This window comes from Hylobates moloch, unplaced genomic scaffold (assembly GCF_009828535.3).
Source record: "Hylobates moloch isolate HMO894 unplaced genomic scaffold, HMol_V3 SCAFFOLD_21, whole genome shotgun sequence".
Classification (NCBI taxonomy): domain Eukaryota; kingdom Metazoa; phylum Chordata; class Mammalia; order Primates; family Hylobatidae; genus Hylobates; species Hylobates moloch.
In genome coordinates, this window is record NW_026652296.1 from 24,931,349 (window position 1) to 24,950,608 (window position 19,260).

The 19,260-nt window shown below is 43.1% G+C and overlaps 2 protein-coding genes across 2 annotated transcripts in view; one reads left to right on the forward strand and one right to left on the reverse strand.

Annotated features, from left to right (window-relative positions):
- Window positions 1–19,260, reverse strand: part of PHF20 (PHD finger protein 20) — a 176,092-nt gene that overhangs the window by 98,999 nt on the left and 57,833 nt on the right. Inside the window, exons 3-4 of the mRNA XM_058432861.1 lie at window positions 9,211–9,382; window positions 4,517–4,601 (exon numbers count right to left, since the gene is read on the reverse strand). Of these exons, the coding sequence (XP_058288844.1) occupies window positions 4,517–4,601; window positions 9,211–9,382 (257 nt within the window). The remainder of the gene's footprint in view (window positions 1–4,516; window positions 4,602–9,210; window positions 9,383–19,260) is intronic.
- On the forward strand, window positions 1,005–1,453 carry LOC116460740 (cytochrome c oxidase subunit 7B, mitochondrial-like). Its single transcript, XM_032754000.2, has one exon. It carries the CDS (start codon window positions 1,045–1,047, stop codon window positions 1,339–1,341), a length of 297 nt encoding a protein of 98 aa, XP_032609891.1. The 5' UTR covers window positions 1,005–1,044; the 3' UTR covers window positions 1,342–1,453.

Below are 19,260 nucleotides of genomic sequence, written 5' to 3' on the forward strand. Positions count from 1 at the left end.
ATAACCTAGCACAGGGCCTGTCACAGACCAAGGGATCAATACCACCAAGTCCCCCTAAAAGGGAAGCACAGCACATTGACATCTTTTTTTCTTTTTTTTGGAGACGGAGTCTCGCTCTGTCGCCCAGGCTAGAGCGCAGTGTGGCGCGATCTCAGCTCACTGCAACTTCTGCCTCCTGAGTTCAAGCGATTCTCCTGTCTCAGCCTCCCGAGTAGCTGGGACTACAGGCACGTGCTACCACGCCCGGTTAATTTTTGTGTTTTTAGTAGAGACTAGGTTTCACCATATTGGCCAGGCTGGTCTCAAACTTCTGACCTCAGGTAATCCGCCGCCCCGGCCCCCCAAAGTGCTGGGATTACAGGCATAAGTCACTGCGCCTGGCCAGACATTGATAGCTTTAAAGGCTATCTAGAAAAAAAAAAAAAGGGGGGGGGGGTAGGGGGAAGCACAATCCCTCTTCCCCCAATAGAAGAAAACAGCCAAGCTAGCACCTGCATGTGTGGGCCTAAATCTTCCTTTTCTCTTTCTACAAAGCTGTTCACATAGTATCAGCCTCCCCACATTTCAAATGTAGAATCAGTTACAGCATGAAGAAAACAAAAAATAAAAGCTGCTTCAGCCAGAGACTCTAGAAACAAGATCATTTCCATAACATCTCCTGTTATAAATGCAGACCTCAGTCACTGCCCCAGAGACTGAACTGGCAGGGTAGGTAGGGGACATGACCCAAAAATATGCATATTTTTTAGGAAGAAGGAGCTGATTTACCTGCTCATTCAAGCTAAAGAACCACAGATCAACAGAAAGGAACAATTCCCCATTTTGTCATAAATGCTAATCTACACAGTAGTTTCCTTAAAGAAAATCACTTACAGAGCAGAGTTGTACACTACTGGGGGCAAAAAGCCCTGACAGACAACTGACTCTGCTATTCCTTGTGTGGAAAAAAAGGGGAGATTTGGGAGGCTGAAGCGAGTGGATCATTTGAGGTCAGGAGTTCCAGACCAGCCTGGCCAATACAGTGAAACTTTGTCTCTACTACAAATGAAAAAATTAAAGCAGCAGCTTTATTGCTGCATTTCTGTCTTCACCTTCACGATGTTTCCCGTGGTCAAAAACAAACTAAGTCATCTCCAAGTTCGAAGCATTCAGCAAACAATGGCAAGGCAGAGCCACCAGAAACGTACACCTGATTTTCATAACAAATACGGTAATACCTTATTAGCTAGTGGAGACACTTTCTGTATTGCTATATGGACATATATAACAACACAAATTGGAATAGAATGGAACCCGTCCCCTGTTGGCAGAGTCACCCCCCCAAAATGGAGAGAACAGTAATCATACCAGCTGGTGTAATAATTAATTGTTTAAAAAACAGCTCATAATTGATGCCAAGTTAAAGCACTGTGTACCCATTAGGATATGGCATTAATGAAGAAATAAAGTACATTTGAAACCTTAAAAAAATATATATATATAAATTAGCCAGGTGTGGTGTGGCATGTGCCTGTAGTCCCAGCTGCTCAGGAGGCTGAGGCAGGAGAATCGCTTGAACCCAGGAGGTGGAGGTTGCAGTGAGCAGAGATTGTGCCACTGCACTCCAGCCTGGACAACAGAGCAAGATTCTGTCACAAAAAAAAAAAAAAAAAAAAGGGAGGGGGAAGCTAAGCAGCCCCAGCAAAGGTGAGGTCAGCTCACCAGAGATGGCTTCCAAACAAAGATTCCCTGAAAGTAGAAACCCATCTTTTACTGTCTTTTATAACAACACAGACTGACAGTCTAACAAGGCTACCAACTGCCACTGCCTTCACACTAAATAATGCTTATTCTCCACTGCTGAAGAACCATTCCAGATGAAAAAAGCTAAATAATATGGCATTATATGCCCTATTTTCCAAGTGCTAAGAGACGCCCTTAAGAAACTAAAGTTGTTATTTAGTTCTGATTCAATCATGCCAGACTCCTCAGTGCCAGCATCTGCCACTTCCACACTCTGGCTAGAGTCCCCACAAACCAGCCTGCTCAACACTCAGCCTTAGCAAAACACCCAAGGAGATTAAGAGTGGCAAGAAAATCAGATCAAGCCTGCTAAAGATAAATCTACAAGGCGTGACTTCACTATATCCCCTGCCTCCTCCTGGCAGCACCAACAAGACATAGTGACATTTACAGGAAATAAAGGGGCTGCCTTGCCGGCAGAGCCGCTCCTCGCAAGGCCATTAAGCTGGTGGCCACTGCTATGGATGAACCTGAGGCACGGCAGAAAATACCAAGGAAAGAGTGAAAAGAGAGACTAGCATTGTCGCTCCCAATCCCACAAGTAATCCCACAGTGAATCGTGATGAAGCAGAAACTGACCATCAGCTCTAATCCAAACCTAATCATTTTTGAAATCATTATTTCAAAGAGTTTCTGACCCATCCCACACACAAACACAAAACCTTATAGAGACAGGTGTCTACCATGATTAAACTGCAGCATCCTGCCCTGCCTCCTCCTGGTAGCTCTATTTCAGCACCTACTTCATTCTACCTTGAAGCAGGTCTTCTTTTGTTTTACTTCATGATGCCAAGCTCTGGGCTCTGCAGGTATTAGATCTAAACAGTAGATTACTAAGCCTTCATTGCCTCCACCAAGACACTTTCCCACCCCTCTTAGAGGCATTAATTATCTTCATCTCCAAATCAGACATAGATCTGAGCTCCTACAAAGGCTGGCTTTCCTTCACAATCTGGGTGGCCAATAGTACTACCCAGCCTGTCCCACTAACTTTCTGTTTCAGGATTGCCCCTCTCCCATATCCTCTCCTCTCTCTCCCAGTTAGTCCCAAAAACCAGTCAGTGTGTCAGCGTAATACAGGACTTCATACCCAAGAACCTCAGGACAACAGGTTTTGGCAGAAATTTGCATTCATTTTCATGTCCTTCAATTAACTAAGTTTCACTGGACAGAATATGGAGCTTCAGAAACAATATATTAGCGTTGCAAACGACCATTTTAGGAACTACCATAGCCTCGAGACTCTCCCTCCTATAATTTTAGCTTATGGAGGAAGCACAACTGAAAAGACTTTTTTTTTTTTTTTTTTTTTTTAAAGAGACAGAGTCTCATTCTGCTGCCCAGGCTGGAGTACAATGACACTATCATAGCTTGCTGCAGCCTCAAACTCCTGGGCTCAAGGGATCTTCCCACCTCAGCCATGCGAGTAGCTAGGACTACAGGAACATGTCACCACACTCATCTAATTTTTTTCTCATAGTGAGATGAGGTCTCACTATGTTGCCCAGGCTGGTCTCAAATTCCTGGCCTCAAGTGATCCTCCCACCAGAGCCTCCCAAACTGCTGGGATTACAGGCAAGAACCATCGTGTTTGGCCTGAAAAATACTTTTCTAAAAAGTTACGGCTGGGCATAATGGCTCACGCCTATAAACCCAACACTTTGGGAGGCCGAGGTGGGCGGATCACATGAGACCAGCCTGGCCAACATAGCAAAACCCGGTCTCTACTAAAAACACAAAATTTAGCTGACCGTGGTGCACGATGGTAATCCCAGCTACTCAAGAGGCTGAGGCAGGAGAATCGCTTAAACCCAGGAGATGGAGGTTGCAGTGAGCTGAGCTGGCACCACTGCACTCCAGCCTGGGCAACAGAGCAAGACTCTGTCTCAAAAAAGAACAAGAAAAGAAAAATCATTCTCAGACAAAACTTGGTCAGCCTGAGGCCCAGCAGTTAGCAGAGTATTAATAAATATCTGAATAACTTCATCAAATGAAAAGTCAGTCTGGCCTAATAGTCAACCCTACAGTGGCATCAAGAGGCCTGACTTCCCTAAACACTCACTTCAGAGATCATGGAGACCACACACACCCTAGTGGAATGTGCTTACAGTGGTATCACTAGGACCCAGACTCTATTCTCCAGGTGCCAGGATCCTGACCATACATATTATCCTCATAACTCTTTGTCTGCCCTTTTACTAGCAAAATTGAGCCTCTGTTAGTCAAGTTCCCCAGCCTGTCTCTTCACATGTTCAACTCTGGCAAATGAAACCCAACTCAGTGCTCTAAATTCCGGCGTCCCAGTTTCCACTAGCAACTCCAATGTTACAGACCACCCTCAGTCACCTTGCATCCAGAAAGCACATTTTTTAAAGTTTGTTAGTGTTCATTTAATTTCTAAGCTATTCACAAATATTCAGGGCTATCTCATCAATTAAATTAGGAACTCCTAGACAGCAAGTACTTGCACACTTCCAGGCAGAGTGACAGACGAACTGTGACTGTTTTAGAAAACAATGACTGAAATTTAGGGGGTAAAAAGTCAAACTACCTTTTTTGTCCAGTTTTCTTTACTTATAATTTCTTCCAAACTCCTGACATAGTGATTAACTTGAATAAAGCGGATACCTAGGCAACAAATACTGAAAATATACTATCAAGCTCTGATATTACAAACATCCCCCACCCCCCACCTAAGTCATGAGTAAAAACAACTACAACTCAAATGCCTTACCATCCTTGTTAACAGCAGTGACTTTGGCCGGGTAAAAACGACAATCAGACCAGCAAGCAAGGACCTGCTCATTTATTTGAAATTCCTAAAAAACATAAAAAAAAAAAAAAAAAAAAGATCCTGTTACCAACCTAATTTCACAGGACATACAGGACATACCAGATCTCATAAAAGAGGCTGGGATTGATAAGAAAGTGTGAAGGGAAAGTAGCTATTGGGATGGAGGAAGATATTTCTGTTGTTCAACACTAGGAGTTGCTATAATTTCGGTGTCGTTTGTCCTCGCCAAAAGTTAATGTTTTCAGTGCAGCAGTGTTGGAGATGGGGCCTATGAGAGGTGTTTGGGTCATGGTAGCAGATCCCTCATGAATAGATTAATGCTGTCTCACAGGAGTGACTTCTCGCTCTCCTGGGAATGGATTCATTCCCAAGAAAGCAAGTTGTTATAAAGCAAGGCTCCTCCCCCTGTCTGGTCCCTCTCTTCACACTTGTCTCCCTCTTTGACCTTCCACCATGTATGACACAGCATGAAAGCCGATGCCAGAAGCCAGTACCATGCACTTGAACTTCCCAGCCTGCAGAATTGTGAGCTAAACAAACCTCTTTTCTTTATAAATTACCTAGTCTCAGGTATTCTATTATAGCCACACAAAAAAGACTAAGACAGGAGTCAAAACAAAAGGGCTGCGACACAAGACCTCAATAAGCCCAAGAGGTCTAGGCAGGCACAGAACAGCACTGATGATAATTCCACCCTAACCAGCATACATTCTGAAAATGAGTCTAAGAGGCCAGGACTACTAGGATACACATCAGGGATAGGAGTTAGAAGACATGAGGCTACTTCATACTCAGGGAAGCAGCATTTAATGCCACCTACACTTCTAAAGTGTCTTTTGCCAGGGAAAGCAATCATTCACCTTTAATATGTTATACTCTTTTCCCAGCACACAGTTTGCACTGATAAATAATGGGCCAGGCGCAGTGGCTCACACTTGTAATCCCAGCACTCTGGGAAGTCAAGGTGGGCAGATCACCTGAGATCAGCCTGGCCAACATGGTGAAACCCTGTCTCTACTAAAAATACAAAAATTAGCCAGTGCGGTGGTGGCCACCTGTAATCCCAGCTTCTCAGAAGGCTGAGGCAGGAGAATCACTTGAACTCGGAGGTGGAGGTTGCAGTGAGCCGATATTGCGCCATTGCACCCCAGGCTGGGTGATAAAGTAAGACTCCGTCTCAAAAAAAAAAAAAAAAATTTGTAGAATGAACATTGAAAAGTCAAATGGAACAATACTGAATAATCCTTAATTGGGAAAAAGAAAAAAAAGGCCAGGAAGAGTTCAAGTTTCCTAATAGGGTTAAAATAGAAAATAAGCCGGACACAGTGGCTCGTGCCTGTAATCCCAGCACTTTGGGAGGCTGGGGCAGGTGGATCACCTGAGGTCAGGAGTCTGGCCAACATGATGAACTCCCACCTCTACTAAAAATACAAAAATTAGCCAGGTGTGGTTGGATGCACCTGTAGTCCCAGCTACTCAGAAGGCTAAGACTCGAGAATCACTTGAACCCGGAAGACAGGTTGCAGTGAGCCAAGATCATGCCACTGCACTCCAGCCTCGACAGTACAGTAAGACTGTCTCAAAAAAAAAAAAAAAAGAAAAAGAAAATAGAAGGCAGGGCTGAGTCAGATCCAAAAGCAGCAGGACCATTATAGATGTCCCAATGGCTGTTTAAAAACCTTAAAACTAGCCAGGCACGAGGGCACACGCCTATAATCCCAGGACTTTGGGAGGTACAAAGGATCTTCCTTCTTTGACAGAAAGGTCCCTTAAGGCCAGGAGTTCAAGACCAGCCTGGGCAACATAATAAGACCTTGTCTCTACAAAAAAAAAATTTTAATTAGTCAGGCATAGTGGTACATGCCTATAGTCCCAGGTACTCAGGAGGCTGAGGAAGGAGGATTGCTTGAGCCCAAGAGGTCAAGGCTACATTGAGCCAAGACTGCACCACTGCACTCCAGACTGGGCAACAGAGCAAGAAAACATCTCTTTAAAAAAAAAAACAAAAAAAGACGAGTTAATGGGTGCAGCACACCAACATGGCACATGTATACATATGTAACAAACCTGCACATTGTGCACATGTACCCTAGAACTTAAAGTATAATAAAAAATAAATAAATAAATAAATAAAATTTAAAAAAATAAAATAAACTGTTATTACAGGAACAGAAAAAACACCATAAATGGAGCTTCAAAAGATATGCTAACTGAAGTAAGTCAGACCCAAAATGTTACATATAGTATGATTTTATTTCAAATGAAAAACCAAACAAAAATAGGACTATAAGCAGAAAACAGATCAGTGGTTGCCAGGGTCCAGAACTGGTCCAGGACTGGCTGGTGAACACTGAATGAAAAGCAATTTGAGGGAGAGCTTCTTTTTGTCATAATGAAAATATTGTGTATCATATGGCAGTGGCTATCTGACAATATAAATTTGCAAAACTTATTAAACTATACAGTTAAAATGGGTGATTTTTATATCACAAATTTAAATGCTTATTAAACTTAAGCTTATTACACAAAACTTATGAAATCATACACTTAAAATGGGTGTAGTTAATTTAAATAAAGTTAGTTAAAAAACAAGATAGTCTATAGTGCCTTTACCCTTGTTTTAATATGATAAAATTTCTAAAAATATTCTAAATTAGGGCTTAATCTGTAATCTTAAAATATCATTATTTTATGATTTATTTGCTTCTTTTCTAAAGTTGATAACCCTCTTCGGACTTGCTATGTTCTTCTTAGGATGAACTTTGTATTTTACTGTTTCAGCCAGTGTGTGTGTATGTGTGTGTGTGTGTGTGTGTGTGTGTGCAGCGATGGTGAAGAAAAATGGGAGATTCTTGGGGTGGGAATTTTATAATGACAGAGTGAGGAGCTTGACAAATCTTCTTTGGCAAGAAAGCAAAAATAAAGCTGGACAACATTATCCAAAAAAAAACAAAAAACAAAAAAACAGGCTGGGCGCGGTGGCTCACACCTGTAATGCCAGGACTTTGGGAGGCCAAGGCGGGCGGATCATGAGGTCAGGAGATCGAGACCATCGTGGCTAACACAGTGAAACCCCGTCTGTACTAAAAATACAAAAAATTAGCCAGGTGTGGTGGCACGCACCTGTAGTCCCAGCTACTCGGGAGGATGAGGCAGGGGAATCACTTGAACCCAGGAGCTGGAGGTTGCAGTGAGCCGAGATCGAGCCACTGCACTCCAGCCTGAGCGACAGAGCAAGACCCCATCTCAAAAACAAATAAACAAAAAAAAAAAACAGCTCTTGAGCTACTTGCTTGAGCCTGCTCCCACTCTGTGGAGTGTACTTTCATTTCAGTACATCTGTGCTTTCATTGCTTAAAACAAAACAAATCAAAAAAACCTTAAAACTAATACTTCATACTGCATTTTGAAGTCAGTAAAAGCTCCAGGCATAGAGATAAAATTTAGAAAAATGGAATACAATCCAATCAATTCCACGTTCCTTCAGGGCTTATAAAAGACTTTGCAGGACGAGCTTACACCTATAATCCTAGCACTGTGGGAGACCAAGGCGGGAGGATCACTTGAGCCCAGAGTTCAAGACCACCCTGGGCAACAATGCAAGACACTGTCTCTATAAAAAAATTTAAAAATTAGCCGGGTGTGGTGGGCCCGTGGTCCCAGCTACTTGTGAAGTTTAAGTGGAAAGATGGCTTGAGCCTGGGAGATAGAGGCTGCAGTGAGCCATGATCATACCACTGCATTCCAGTCTGGGCAACAGAGCAAGACCCTGTCTCAAAAGAAAAAGACCTTGCATATGAGACTAGTACAATGCTCTACATGGAATGATCACTTTTTTTTTTTCTTTTTTTTTGAGACAGAATATCACTCTGTCACCCAGGCTGGAGTGCAGTGGCATGATCATCTTGGCTCACTGCAACCTCCGCCTCCTGGGTTCAAGCGATTCTCCTGCCTCAGCCTCCCAAGTAGCTGGTATTACAGGCGCCTGCTACTACATCCAGCTAATTTTTTGTATTTTTAGTAGAGGTGGGGTTTCACCATGTTGGCCAGGCTGGTCTCAAACTCCTGATCTTGTGACTCGCCGGCCTCCACCTCCCAAAATGCTGGGATTACAGGTGTGAGCCACCGTGCCTGGCCAGAATGATCACTTAACAAAAGATCAGACAGCTTAACAAAAGATCAGAAGATCTACTATGTGCCAGGCAGTGTTCTAGAAGTTAGGGATACAATGCTATAAAATCGGTCAGGAGTTTGAGACCAGCCTGGCCAATACGGCAAAACCCCGTCTCTACTAAAAATATAAAAATTAGCCATGGTGGGCACCTGTAATCCCAGCTACTAGGGAGGCTGAGGCATGAGAATCCCTTGAACCCGAGAGGTGGAGGCTGCAGTGAGCAGAGATCGCACCACTGCACTCCAGCCTGGGCAACGGAGCGAGACTCCGTATCAGAAAACAAACAAACAAACAAAATTAGGATTCTTCAAGAGCCCCAGGTGTCATAGAGATCTCAGGGTTACAACTATAGGCCTAAATAAGAACTTGTCTCCAGCTGCTACTAACATCAAAGATTGAAACACAAACAGCCCAATGGCTGACCTTGCGTACTACAGAACTTCCCAGATTTGTTACTCACAGAAGATCCGTCCTCTTCATGCAAGCCCTCTTTCCTCAGCTGTATTTTCTCTAAAGGGCGTAAATAAGGACTGTCCCAGCAGAACCACTCATCATAACGATGGTTCCAACGCTTGAAATGGATGAGTACTTTTCCTTCCTCGTAGTCAATGTCTTCTATGTGAGCTGGATACCTGAGTCAGAAAAAAAAAAAAAATTGGCATTCCTTTAATACCCACCCCAAATATTCAAATATCCATAATGGTACATTTCCAAACCTCTTCCCAAAAAGAGAAGGTTACCAGGCCTACCGTTTAGAGACTCTGTGTAATTGGGTCAAATCACAAATTATGGAGGGTAACAGACTTGAGGTCCAAATCCTAACCTGCATATTTCTTAGTTTATGAACTGTTTTATTTTATTTTATTTTTGAGACAGAGTCTTGCTCTGTCACCCAGGCTGGAGTGCAGTGATGTGATCTTGGCTCACTGCAACCTCCTGGGTTCAAGCAATTCTCCCTGCCTCAGCCTCCTGAGTAGCGGGGATTACAGCGCCCGCCACCACGCCCGGCTAGTTTTTGTATTTTTAGTAGAGATGGGGTTTCGCCATGTTGGTCAGGCTGGTCTCGAACTCCTGAGCTTAGCTGATCTGCCCACTTCAACCTCCCAAAGTGCTGAGATTACAAGGGTGAACCACTGTGCCTGGCCAGTTTATGAACTATTAAATTAAACTTTCAGAGCCTGAGTTCCCTCACGTAAAGTGGAAGAAGCACATTGGGTTGTAGTGTGGATTAAACAAGATGACACACACGAAAGACCTGAGCACACAAGAGGCAGGAAGAAAACATTTAACAACTAGATTAGATTTTACATGTGCCAATAAATCAGAATGACCATGCAACCCAGACTGTATCAGACAGTCTCAATTTTAAGCATTTATAAGCAATATAATGGAATACTATGCAGCTTTTTTTGTCGTTGTTTGTTTTTTTGAGACGGGGTCTCACTCTGTCGCTATGCTGGAGTGCAGTGGCGCGATCTCAGCTCTCTGCAACCTCCACCTCCCTGGTTCAAGCGATTCTCCTGCCTCAGTTTCCCGAGTAGCTGGGACTATAGGCACGTGCCACCACGCCCAGCTAATTTTTGTAATTTTAGTAGAAACGGGGTTTCAACATGTTGGCCAGGATGGTCTCGATCTCTTGACCTCATGATCTGCCCGCCTCAGCCTCCTAAAGTGCTAGCATTACAGGCATGAGCCACCGTGCCCGGCCTTATACTACGCGGTTATTAAAAAGAACAAGATGATTTTATCTGTCAAGATATGGAAAGCTCTTCTAAGATACACAGTTATATGATTCAGAACACTGTATATGCTAAGCTATTGTTTTGTTTTATTTGATTGATTGATTGATTGAGACAGGGTCTCTGTCACCCAGGCTGAAGTGCAGTGGCGTGATCTCGGCTCACTGCAACCTTCCTCTCCCCAGCTCAAGTGTCCCTCCAGCCTCAGCTTCCCAAGTAGTTGAGACTACAGGCATACACCACCATACAGGGCTAATTTTTGTATTTTTTGTAGAGATGGAGTTCTGTTATGTTGCCCAGGCTGGTCTCAAACTCCTGGTCTCAAGCTATCTGCCCACCTCAGCCTCCCCAAATGCTGGAATTACACGCATGAGCTACCACACTTGACTAATTTTTTAAAGAGGAGAAAAAAGGATATGTATTCACATATGCTTATATATGCATAAAGTATCTGCAAGGATGCCCAAGAAACAACAAAGGTTACTTGTGGAAAAGTGTGGTCAGTTCAGTAGGTGGTTTCTTTCAACCTCCATTCAACCTTCTTTCTAGACTGAGAGTTAGGAAAATCAACAACTACATTTCCCTGACTTCCTTACAATTGGTGGCCAAGGTCATAAAGACCCTTGGGTTAGTGGCCAGGTCCAGTACCAGACCTATCAAGCTTCCACATACATGTAAATCATCAGGGTATCCTATTGAAATCAAGATTCTGATTCAGTATGCCACGCTGGGGCCTAAGAGTTCTCACAAGCTCCCAGATGTTGTTGTTGTTGCTGCTGCTGCTGCTGCTGCTGCTGGTCTGCAATAGCCAGAGCCTATTGTCTAATCATCAGCTTCATGCATGTCAAGCAGCAGTGGTGCAGATGGCAGTGCCAGTAGTGACTTCCTGACCTCCAGATCACAGCTACAATTGTGGGCCTTTCAAGATGATACCCTAAGGGCAGCCTCCTTGAGTCCCACTCTTCCAGCCCTTCCAACAACTTTAAAAGTACCCAGTTCCCTACGTTAAATCCTTCTGTGGTTAAAATATTCAGGCTGGTTTCTGTTTCCAGGATTTATTCCTGACACAAGAGAGATATCTGGATAAGAGGCGGGGAGGGGCAAAAATAGGAGGGAGACGTTTTGCAGTATACCTTATAATATTTTTTTATTTCAACTGTATAAAGGTATTGCTCATTCCAAAAAATAAACGGTTAAAAATAAAGAAAAATATTGTAGGCAGTTTTTCTCTGAGAACACTTGTATTAATCAAATAGCTATTCTAGACTGAAAAAGATTACATTCTATCTGTATTTTCTCCCTGCAATCTGGTTTGTACCATTTCCTTCCTTTCTTATATCCAGCACCTAGTACAGTGCTGTGCTAATAAACACATGCTACCTACCTAAATGAACAGGCCTGCTTTCTTGTGTCTGTATACTGTGTACTTTTCAACCCTACACTAGCACTCTCTAAGGTAGTTTGCTTGGCGTTAACTTATCGCAGTACTTTGCACATACTAGGTACTCAATAAATGTTTAGCAAATGAATTCCACTCTTCTTACTCTTCCCAAAGGTCATGCATTCTGTCAGTTTTTTAATTCCAACATTCTCAGACTCCAGCAACCTATTCCAATTTCATTCCTCAAGTTCAGGCCCCCATCACTTCATGTGTGTATTCCTCACAGAGGACTGGAAGCGTATGTTTTCCATAATTCCTAATTGCTACTATACATACTTTAATTGCTCAAAAATATTAACAAAAGACATAAACAGCCCTGAAACTAGTCTTCCTACTCCAATCCAACTGACAGCTGCTATAAATACAAGACATCTTGACAGCAGACTGGCTAATTGTCTGATCTGACAAATGAAATAGCACAATTGTAGGAGACAAGAGAAGATTCCCTAAATCCACTCCTTTCTGTAAAATGGGGAGAAGGACATCAATATGGCAATTACATATCTCTTACCCTCTCATTCATTCAGCCTACCTGAGAAACTAGTAAACCTCTCTAAAATAACACAATCTGTGCTAACACATTCCTATTCAAGCCACTTTCTTTTTTTTTTCTTTTTTTTTTTTGAGATGGAATCTTGTTCTATCGCCCAGGATGGAATGCAGTGGCACGATCTCGGCTCACTGCAAGCTCCGCCTCCTGGGTTCATGCCATTCTCCTGCCTCAGCCTCCCAAGTAGCTGGAACCACAGGCACCCACCACCACGCCCAGCTAATTTTTTTGTATTTTTAGTAGAGACGGGGTTTCACCATGTTAGCCAGGATGGTCTCGATCTCCTGACTTCGTGATCCACCCACCTCGGCCTCCCAAAGCGCTGGCATTACAGGCATGAGCCACCGCGCCTGGCCTCAAACCACTTTAATGGTTTACTATCCCTAGCAACAGTTTTCTCACACAGGGTCCTTGGACTAAGGCAGGAAATTTTCTTTACACGGAAATCATTTTTTTTTTTTTTTTTTTTGAGACAGGGTCTCAGTCTGTTGCCCAGACTGGAGTGCAGTGGCACCACCATGGCACACTACAGCTTTGAACTCCTGACCTCAAGTGATCCTCCCACCTCAGCCACCAGAGTAGCTGGGACTACAGTCTCATACCACCATGCCCAGCTAATTTATTGTTATTTTTTTGTAGAGGTGGAGTCTCACTATGTTGCCCAGGCTGGTCTTGAACACCTGGGCTCAAGTATCCTCCTGCGTCAGCCTCCCAAAGTGCTGAGATTACAGGCATGAGCCACCACGCCCCACTTGTAATCGCATTCTTTCTAACTTTTAGTATTTAAATATACCTTCTATGTTAAAATGATAACAACTGTTTTTAATACCCTTCCTAATATTACACAGCCTTCAAAAAGAATAAGGCAGCTCTATGTATTGATTTTATTTTTTTTAATGTATTGATTTTAAAAGATCTCTAAGAAATGTGAGAGGTAAACTCAAAGATGTCAAACAGTATTTGAATGCACTACCATTTATGTGGGGGAAGGGAGAGAGCCAATACAGTCATACCTGTTGTTAAATGCGTGGCCTACCTCGGGAAGGAGGATCAAGTAACCCAGTTTGCCTCCCAGAAGGGGAACTGGATAGTTTTAAGCAACTGGAGAGGAAGCATGAGACCCATTTTATTCGCTGTATATCCTTTTGGACATTTTGAATGCTATACCATGAGCACATATTAACTATTAAAAGTACATAATTACATACTTATTTTAAATGTCCTTATTTGGCAAAATTAAAAGTTGGCAACCTCAGGGAAAACCTTAAATTCTTTTGGATATGCACTGGTCAGAAGTCAGGATTCATTCACAGAATCAAGTGTGAACTCCTAGGCCAGCAACTCCACTCGCTCTGAAGGGTCTTTATGTCCTCGGCTAATGTAAAGCTTCTCCCTCATTCTGGGCACATGTATCCCACTCTCTGCAGACCTAAACAAACCCCTCCAAGAGGCTCAATGGTAGCCAAGGCGCAAAATTTTCCAAAGATTAAGTGGTCCTCCCCACTTCCCTAAAGTGTGACAAAGATGCAAGTCACTTACGGTGGTGGGGACCCAATTACATTTCAGAGAAGAGGGAGGCTGCAAAAACCATCTTAGAGATCAACCTGGTAAGACTTAGTGGATCACAACTCTGCCTGCCTTAGTGACAGCTTAGCTTCATCAGTCAACAGGAATTTATTAAGTGCTTTTGATCTGACCAGCCAATTCTAGGCCTTGGAAGGGATTATACAAACACGTGTTCTGGCCCCTGCCCTTGAGGAGAACTAGACACACAAATGGATTAGGCTTTATAACTATTAGGTTGAATCACATTTAATTGCTGATAATCAACTGCTTTTTACCTACCAAAATAGCAGTTTTATCCGGTTCAACCTAAATATTTGGACAACCATAAAGCAGGCTGAAGATGATGAGACAGGGTTAACAAAAGAGATGTGAATGGAATTTGTACAAGCAGAAAAAGGAAGAGAGAATTTCTAGCTTCCATGTGTAACTAACAGCCACTGATGAGACTCTAGTTTCCAAACTAACATTGCAGCTGGGAGTTACATTTCCAACCAATGGGAATACTAGCCAGAAAGGGGCAGATAATAAAACTAATAACAAAAATTAGCTCTTAGGAGGGGACAGGGATTAGGAATAACAAAGAGATTTTTGCTTTAGTGTGAATTTTTTTAAAAATTTAGTTAAATATTACCTGTATAAGTAAAAAATAAGTACTTTTTGGGGTTTTGGGTTTGGTTTTTTTTGTTTTTGTTTTTTGTTTTGTTTTTGAGACAGGGTCTTACTGTGTCACCCAGGATGGAGTACAGTAGTGCAATCTCCACTCACTGCAGCTTCGACCTACCAGGTTCAGGTGATCCACCTCAGCCTCCTGAGTAGCTGGGACTACAGGCTCACTCCACCATGCTCGGCTAAGATACTTTTTTGGTATTTTTTGTAGAAACGGGGTTTCGCCACGTTGCTGAGGCTGGTCTCAAATTCCTGGGCTCAAGCGATTGCTGGCCTTGGCCTCTGAAAGTGCTAGGATTACAGGTGTGAGCCACTGCACCCAGCCAAAAAATAAATACTTTTAAATTAAAAGTTTAAAAAACTTTTTTAAAGATCTCAACCGATAGCTTCATGAATATTATGTTTATGTGCTGCTATGGCACACCCACAAAATGGCATATTATGCAGCCATCAGAAAGAACGAAGACACACTCTATGAACTGATATGGAAAGACTTCCATGACACATTAAGTTTTTAAAAAACAAGCTACAGAATAGTGCATATCTTATGATACCTTTTATGTTATAAAAGAGGAAAATAAGAATATTGGCTGGGCATGGTGGCTCATGTCTATAATCCCGGCACTTTGGGAGGCCAAGATGAGAGTATCACTTTGAAGCCAGGAGTTTGAGACCAGCCTGAACAAGACAGCAAGACCCCATCTCTAAAAAAAAAAGGTTAAAAAAAAAATTTGCTATGAGTAGTGGTGTGCGCCTGTTGTCCCAGCTGCTCGGAAGGCTGAGGCAGGAGGATCACTTGAGCCCAAGAGTTCAAAGCTGCAGTGAACTATAATTGTGCCACTGCACTCTACTCTGGGGACAGAGTGAGACCCCATCTAAAAAACAGGTAATAATAATAAATTTTTAGAATTGTCAGCCTTTGTCAAGATTATAAAACTTTTCTCTTTTATTTTATCTTATTTTTTTTGAGATGAAGTCTCATGCTGTCGCCCAAGCTGGAGTGCAGTGGTGTGATCTCGGCTCACTGCAACCTCTGCCTCCCGGGTTCAAGTGATTCTCCCAACTCACCTTCCCCAGTAGCTGGGACTACAGGTGCACGCCACCACGCCTGGCTAATTTTTTGTATTTTTAGTAGAGATGGGTTTCACCATGTTGGCCAGGCTGGTCTCAAACTCCTGACCTCAAGTGATCTACCCACCTCAGCTTCTCAAAGTGCTGGGATTATAGGCGTGAGCCACTGTGCCCGGCCTCTTTTATTCTGTAGATATAATGAACTGATAGATTTCTTAAATTTAAGTTATCATTACTCTGCTAGAATAAATCATATTTGGTTTCATGCATCATTCATTTAATAAGTTTCTACTTGGTGTTCCGGGATTTTATTGACAAGAATTGTACCTCTTATAAGTGAGATCCGTCCAAGTTTCCTTGTATTACGCCCTTCCTGCCCAGTTTCAGTATTAGGCTATGATAATCTCATAGAACAAACGAGAATGCTTTATTTCATTTTCTATGAAACCACCTATGCTGAGGGCCTTCTCAGAAGGTAGTTCCTTATCTACCTTTCCCATCACTTCCGTGGTTACTAGTCTGATCAAGTTTCCTACCTCTTCTTTTTTTTTGAGACGGCGTCTCGCTCTGTTGCCCAGGCTGGAGTGCAGTGGCGTGTTCTCGGCTCACTGCAACCTCTGCCTCCCGGGTTCAAGCAATTCTCCTGCCTCAGCCTCCTGAGTAGCTAGGATTACAGGTGTGCGCCACCACACCTGGCCAATTTTTGTATTTTTAGTAAAGACAGGGTTTCACCATGTTGGCCAGGCTGGTCTTGAACTCCTGATTTCATGATCTGCCCGCCTCAGCCTCCCAAAGTGCTGGGATTACAGACATGAGCCGCTGTGCCCGGCCTATTTTTTATTTTTTTTAACCCTTCATTCTAAAGCCCACATTAAACTTTTTCATCAGAGTCCCATTTTTTCTAACTAGAGGGTTGGGAAAGGCTTCAGAGAAGACTTAGCCTTTGGGTCAAACCTTCAGAGATCAAGAGTCTGAATCTCCCCCAGGGTATCCTGCATATATTAGACATTCAATAAAGGTTCACCAGATGTACTTTTTAAAAAGATCTGGAGCCACAAAACAGTAATAGGAATATATAAACAAACCAAGATGAATCATCAAAATAAACCAGTGATATTCATGTTGTAGATGTCAGGAGGACAAACATACCCCAGTATGGGAACTGTTAATTTGGAGGGGATATATGCACATGGTGGTCACCATGACAAAACTAGTCACAAAACTATTTTCCAAAGGCCAAAAAGCATCAAAAACTCTTTATCTAAAATTCAACCTGGAAAGGACAGATAAGCAAAAATTCATAATAAACAAGGTTACCATAATAAGCTTAATTTAAGCAAGTCGTATAACTGGTCACTAAGCCAACCAAGAAGTCACAGAAGACCAGTATAGCCAATGTCAAATGGAAAAGGACAAGGAGAATGAATAGAAATCAGCAGAAGAAAAATTCACTGAACCATAATTCCACAAACATTTTCTGAGTACCTACTCTGGGCCAGGAAGTATAATAGGGTTTAGAAATACAGAATCAAATCTTTTTTTTTTTTTTTTTTTTTTTGAGACGGAGTCTCACTCTGTCACCCAGGCTGGAGTACAGTGGTGCGATCTCAGCTCACTGCAACCTCCACCTCCCCAGTTCAAATGTTTCTCCTGCCTTAACCTCCCAAGTAGCTGGGACTACAGGCGCCCACCACTTCGCCCAGCTAACATTTTTTGTATTTTTAGTAGAGACAGGGTTTCACTATGTTGGCCAGGCTGGTCTCGAACTCCTGATCTCGTGATCCACCCGCCTTGGCCTTCCAAAGTGCTGGGAATACAGGCGTGAGCCACCACATCTGGCCAGAACCAAATCCATTAAGATGTATGATCACAGCAACTGGCAGAGGATGACAGGCCCTACGTTACAACACACAGTAGACTTTCAATTCCTCAGACACACCACACACCTTCCCATACCGAGTATGCTCCCTTTACCTGAAACAACAACCCCTGCCCACTCTTCCCAGGCAACATCCTTATTCTCCTATAGCCTCAGAATCTCTGACTACATTATCTCAAGTAGCCCCCATTTCCTTCCAGTCTGTGTCAGTTTCCTACACGTTTCCTTCATAGCATTTACCCCAATCTGTCATTATTTCATTTGTTTGTGTTTATGGCCTGCTTCCCCAGGAGACAACAGGCACTGCTAGAGGCATCTGTCTCTTATTTACTATAGTATCGTCTGGGGGAATAAAAGTATCTAAGTATGTCTATAGGTACAAATAATTGTAATAAAGTATACCAGGTGCAACAACAGAGGACTCCTTAAGGTAGAGTAAGATACAGAGGTGCAAAAGGGGAGAGGGAGAGGAAGGGGACTGAGTGAGAGGAGGGCCCAAGACAACCCTGGGAAAGAGGAGACATTTGATCTCCATTCCGAAAGATGAGTAGGCATTTTCCAGCTGATCAAGGAGGCAGTGAAGCTGGGGAGAGTTTCTTGGAGAAGATGTAATAGGAGTAAATCAGCATAGTACAGAGGAAAGAAAGCAAAAAAGAGAAAAAGGAAATTCAAGGGGATGGAGGAAACAACAACTCCGTTTGAGGGGCCAGGAGGATCTTATGGATGGGCTGCTGAGCCCTAAATGAATGTTTGCCAAGAGCAGTCCATGGACCACTGCGTGTTGAACACAGAGCTACTGGTCCACAAGGTCTCCATGAGGGATGAAGAATATTATATTGTGCTTTTCTGTAATCTGGACCCTCTTTACCAGAGCTTCCCAGCTGAGGTACCACAAATGGGTTACAAGTGGGCAATGACATGAAGAATGTTGAGATACCAGATGACCACCATATAATCAAGAACTACTAGAAAATTTTAGTGTGTGAGGCTGGGCGCAGTGGCCCATAATTGTAATCCCAGTGCTTTCAGAGGCCAAGGCAGGAGGCCAGGAGTTCAAGGCCAGCCTGGGCAACATAGGAAGACTCCGTCTCTACAAAAAATTTTAAAAATTAGCCAGGCCTATAATCCTAGCTACTTAAGAGGTTGGAGCTGGGGGATCACTTGAGCCCAAGAGTTCGAGGCTGCAGTGAGCTATGATCAAAACACCACTGCACTCCAGCCTGGGCAAGAAAGTGAGACCCTATTTCTAAAAAAATTTAATCAGCCCAGCACAATGTCTCATGCCTATAATCCCAGCACTTTGGGTGGCTGAAGGAGGATCCCCTGAGCCCAGGAGTTTGAGATCAGTATGGGAAACATAGGGAGACACCATCTGTCTGGACAAAAAGAAAACATTTTTAATTAGCCAGATGTGGTGATGCATGCCTGTGGTCCCAGCTACTCAAGAGGCTGAGGTGGGAGGATCACTGGAGCCCAGAAGGTTGAGGCTGTGGTGAGCCATGATCACACTACTCTATCACCCTGGGTGATAGAGTGAGACCCAAAATAAATAAATGGGAAGGAAGGAAGGAAGGGAGGGCGGGAGGAAGGGAGGGAGA

Bases quoted from the DNA above. Each gene is read 5' to 3' on its own strand.
- LOC116460740 (XM_032754000.2), top strand. From the start codon at position 1,045: ATGAAAAAATTAAAGCAGCAGCTTTATTGCTGCATTTCTGTCTTCACC.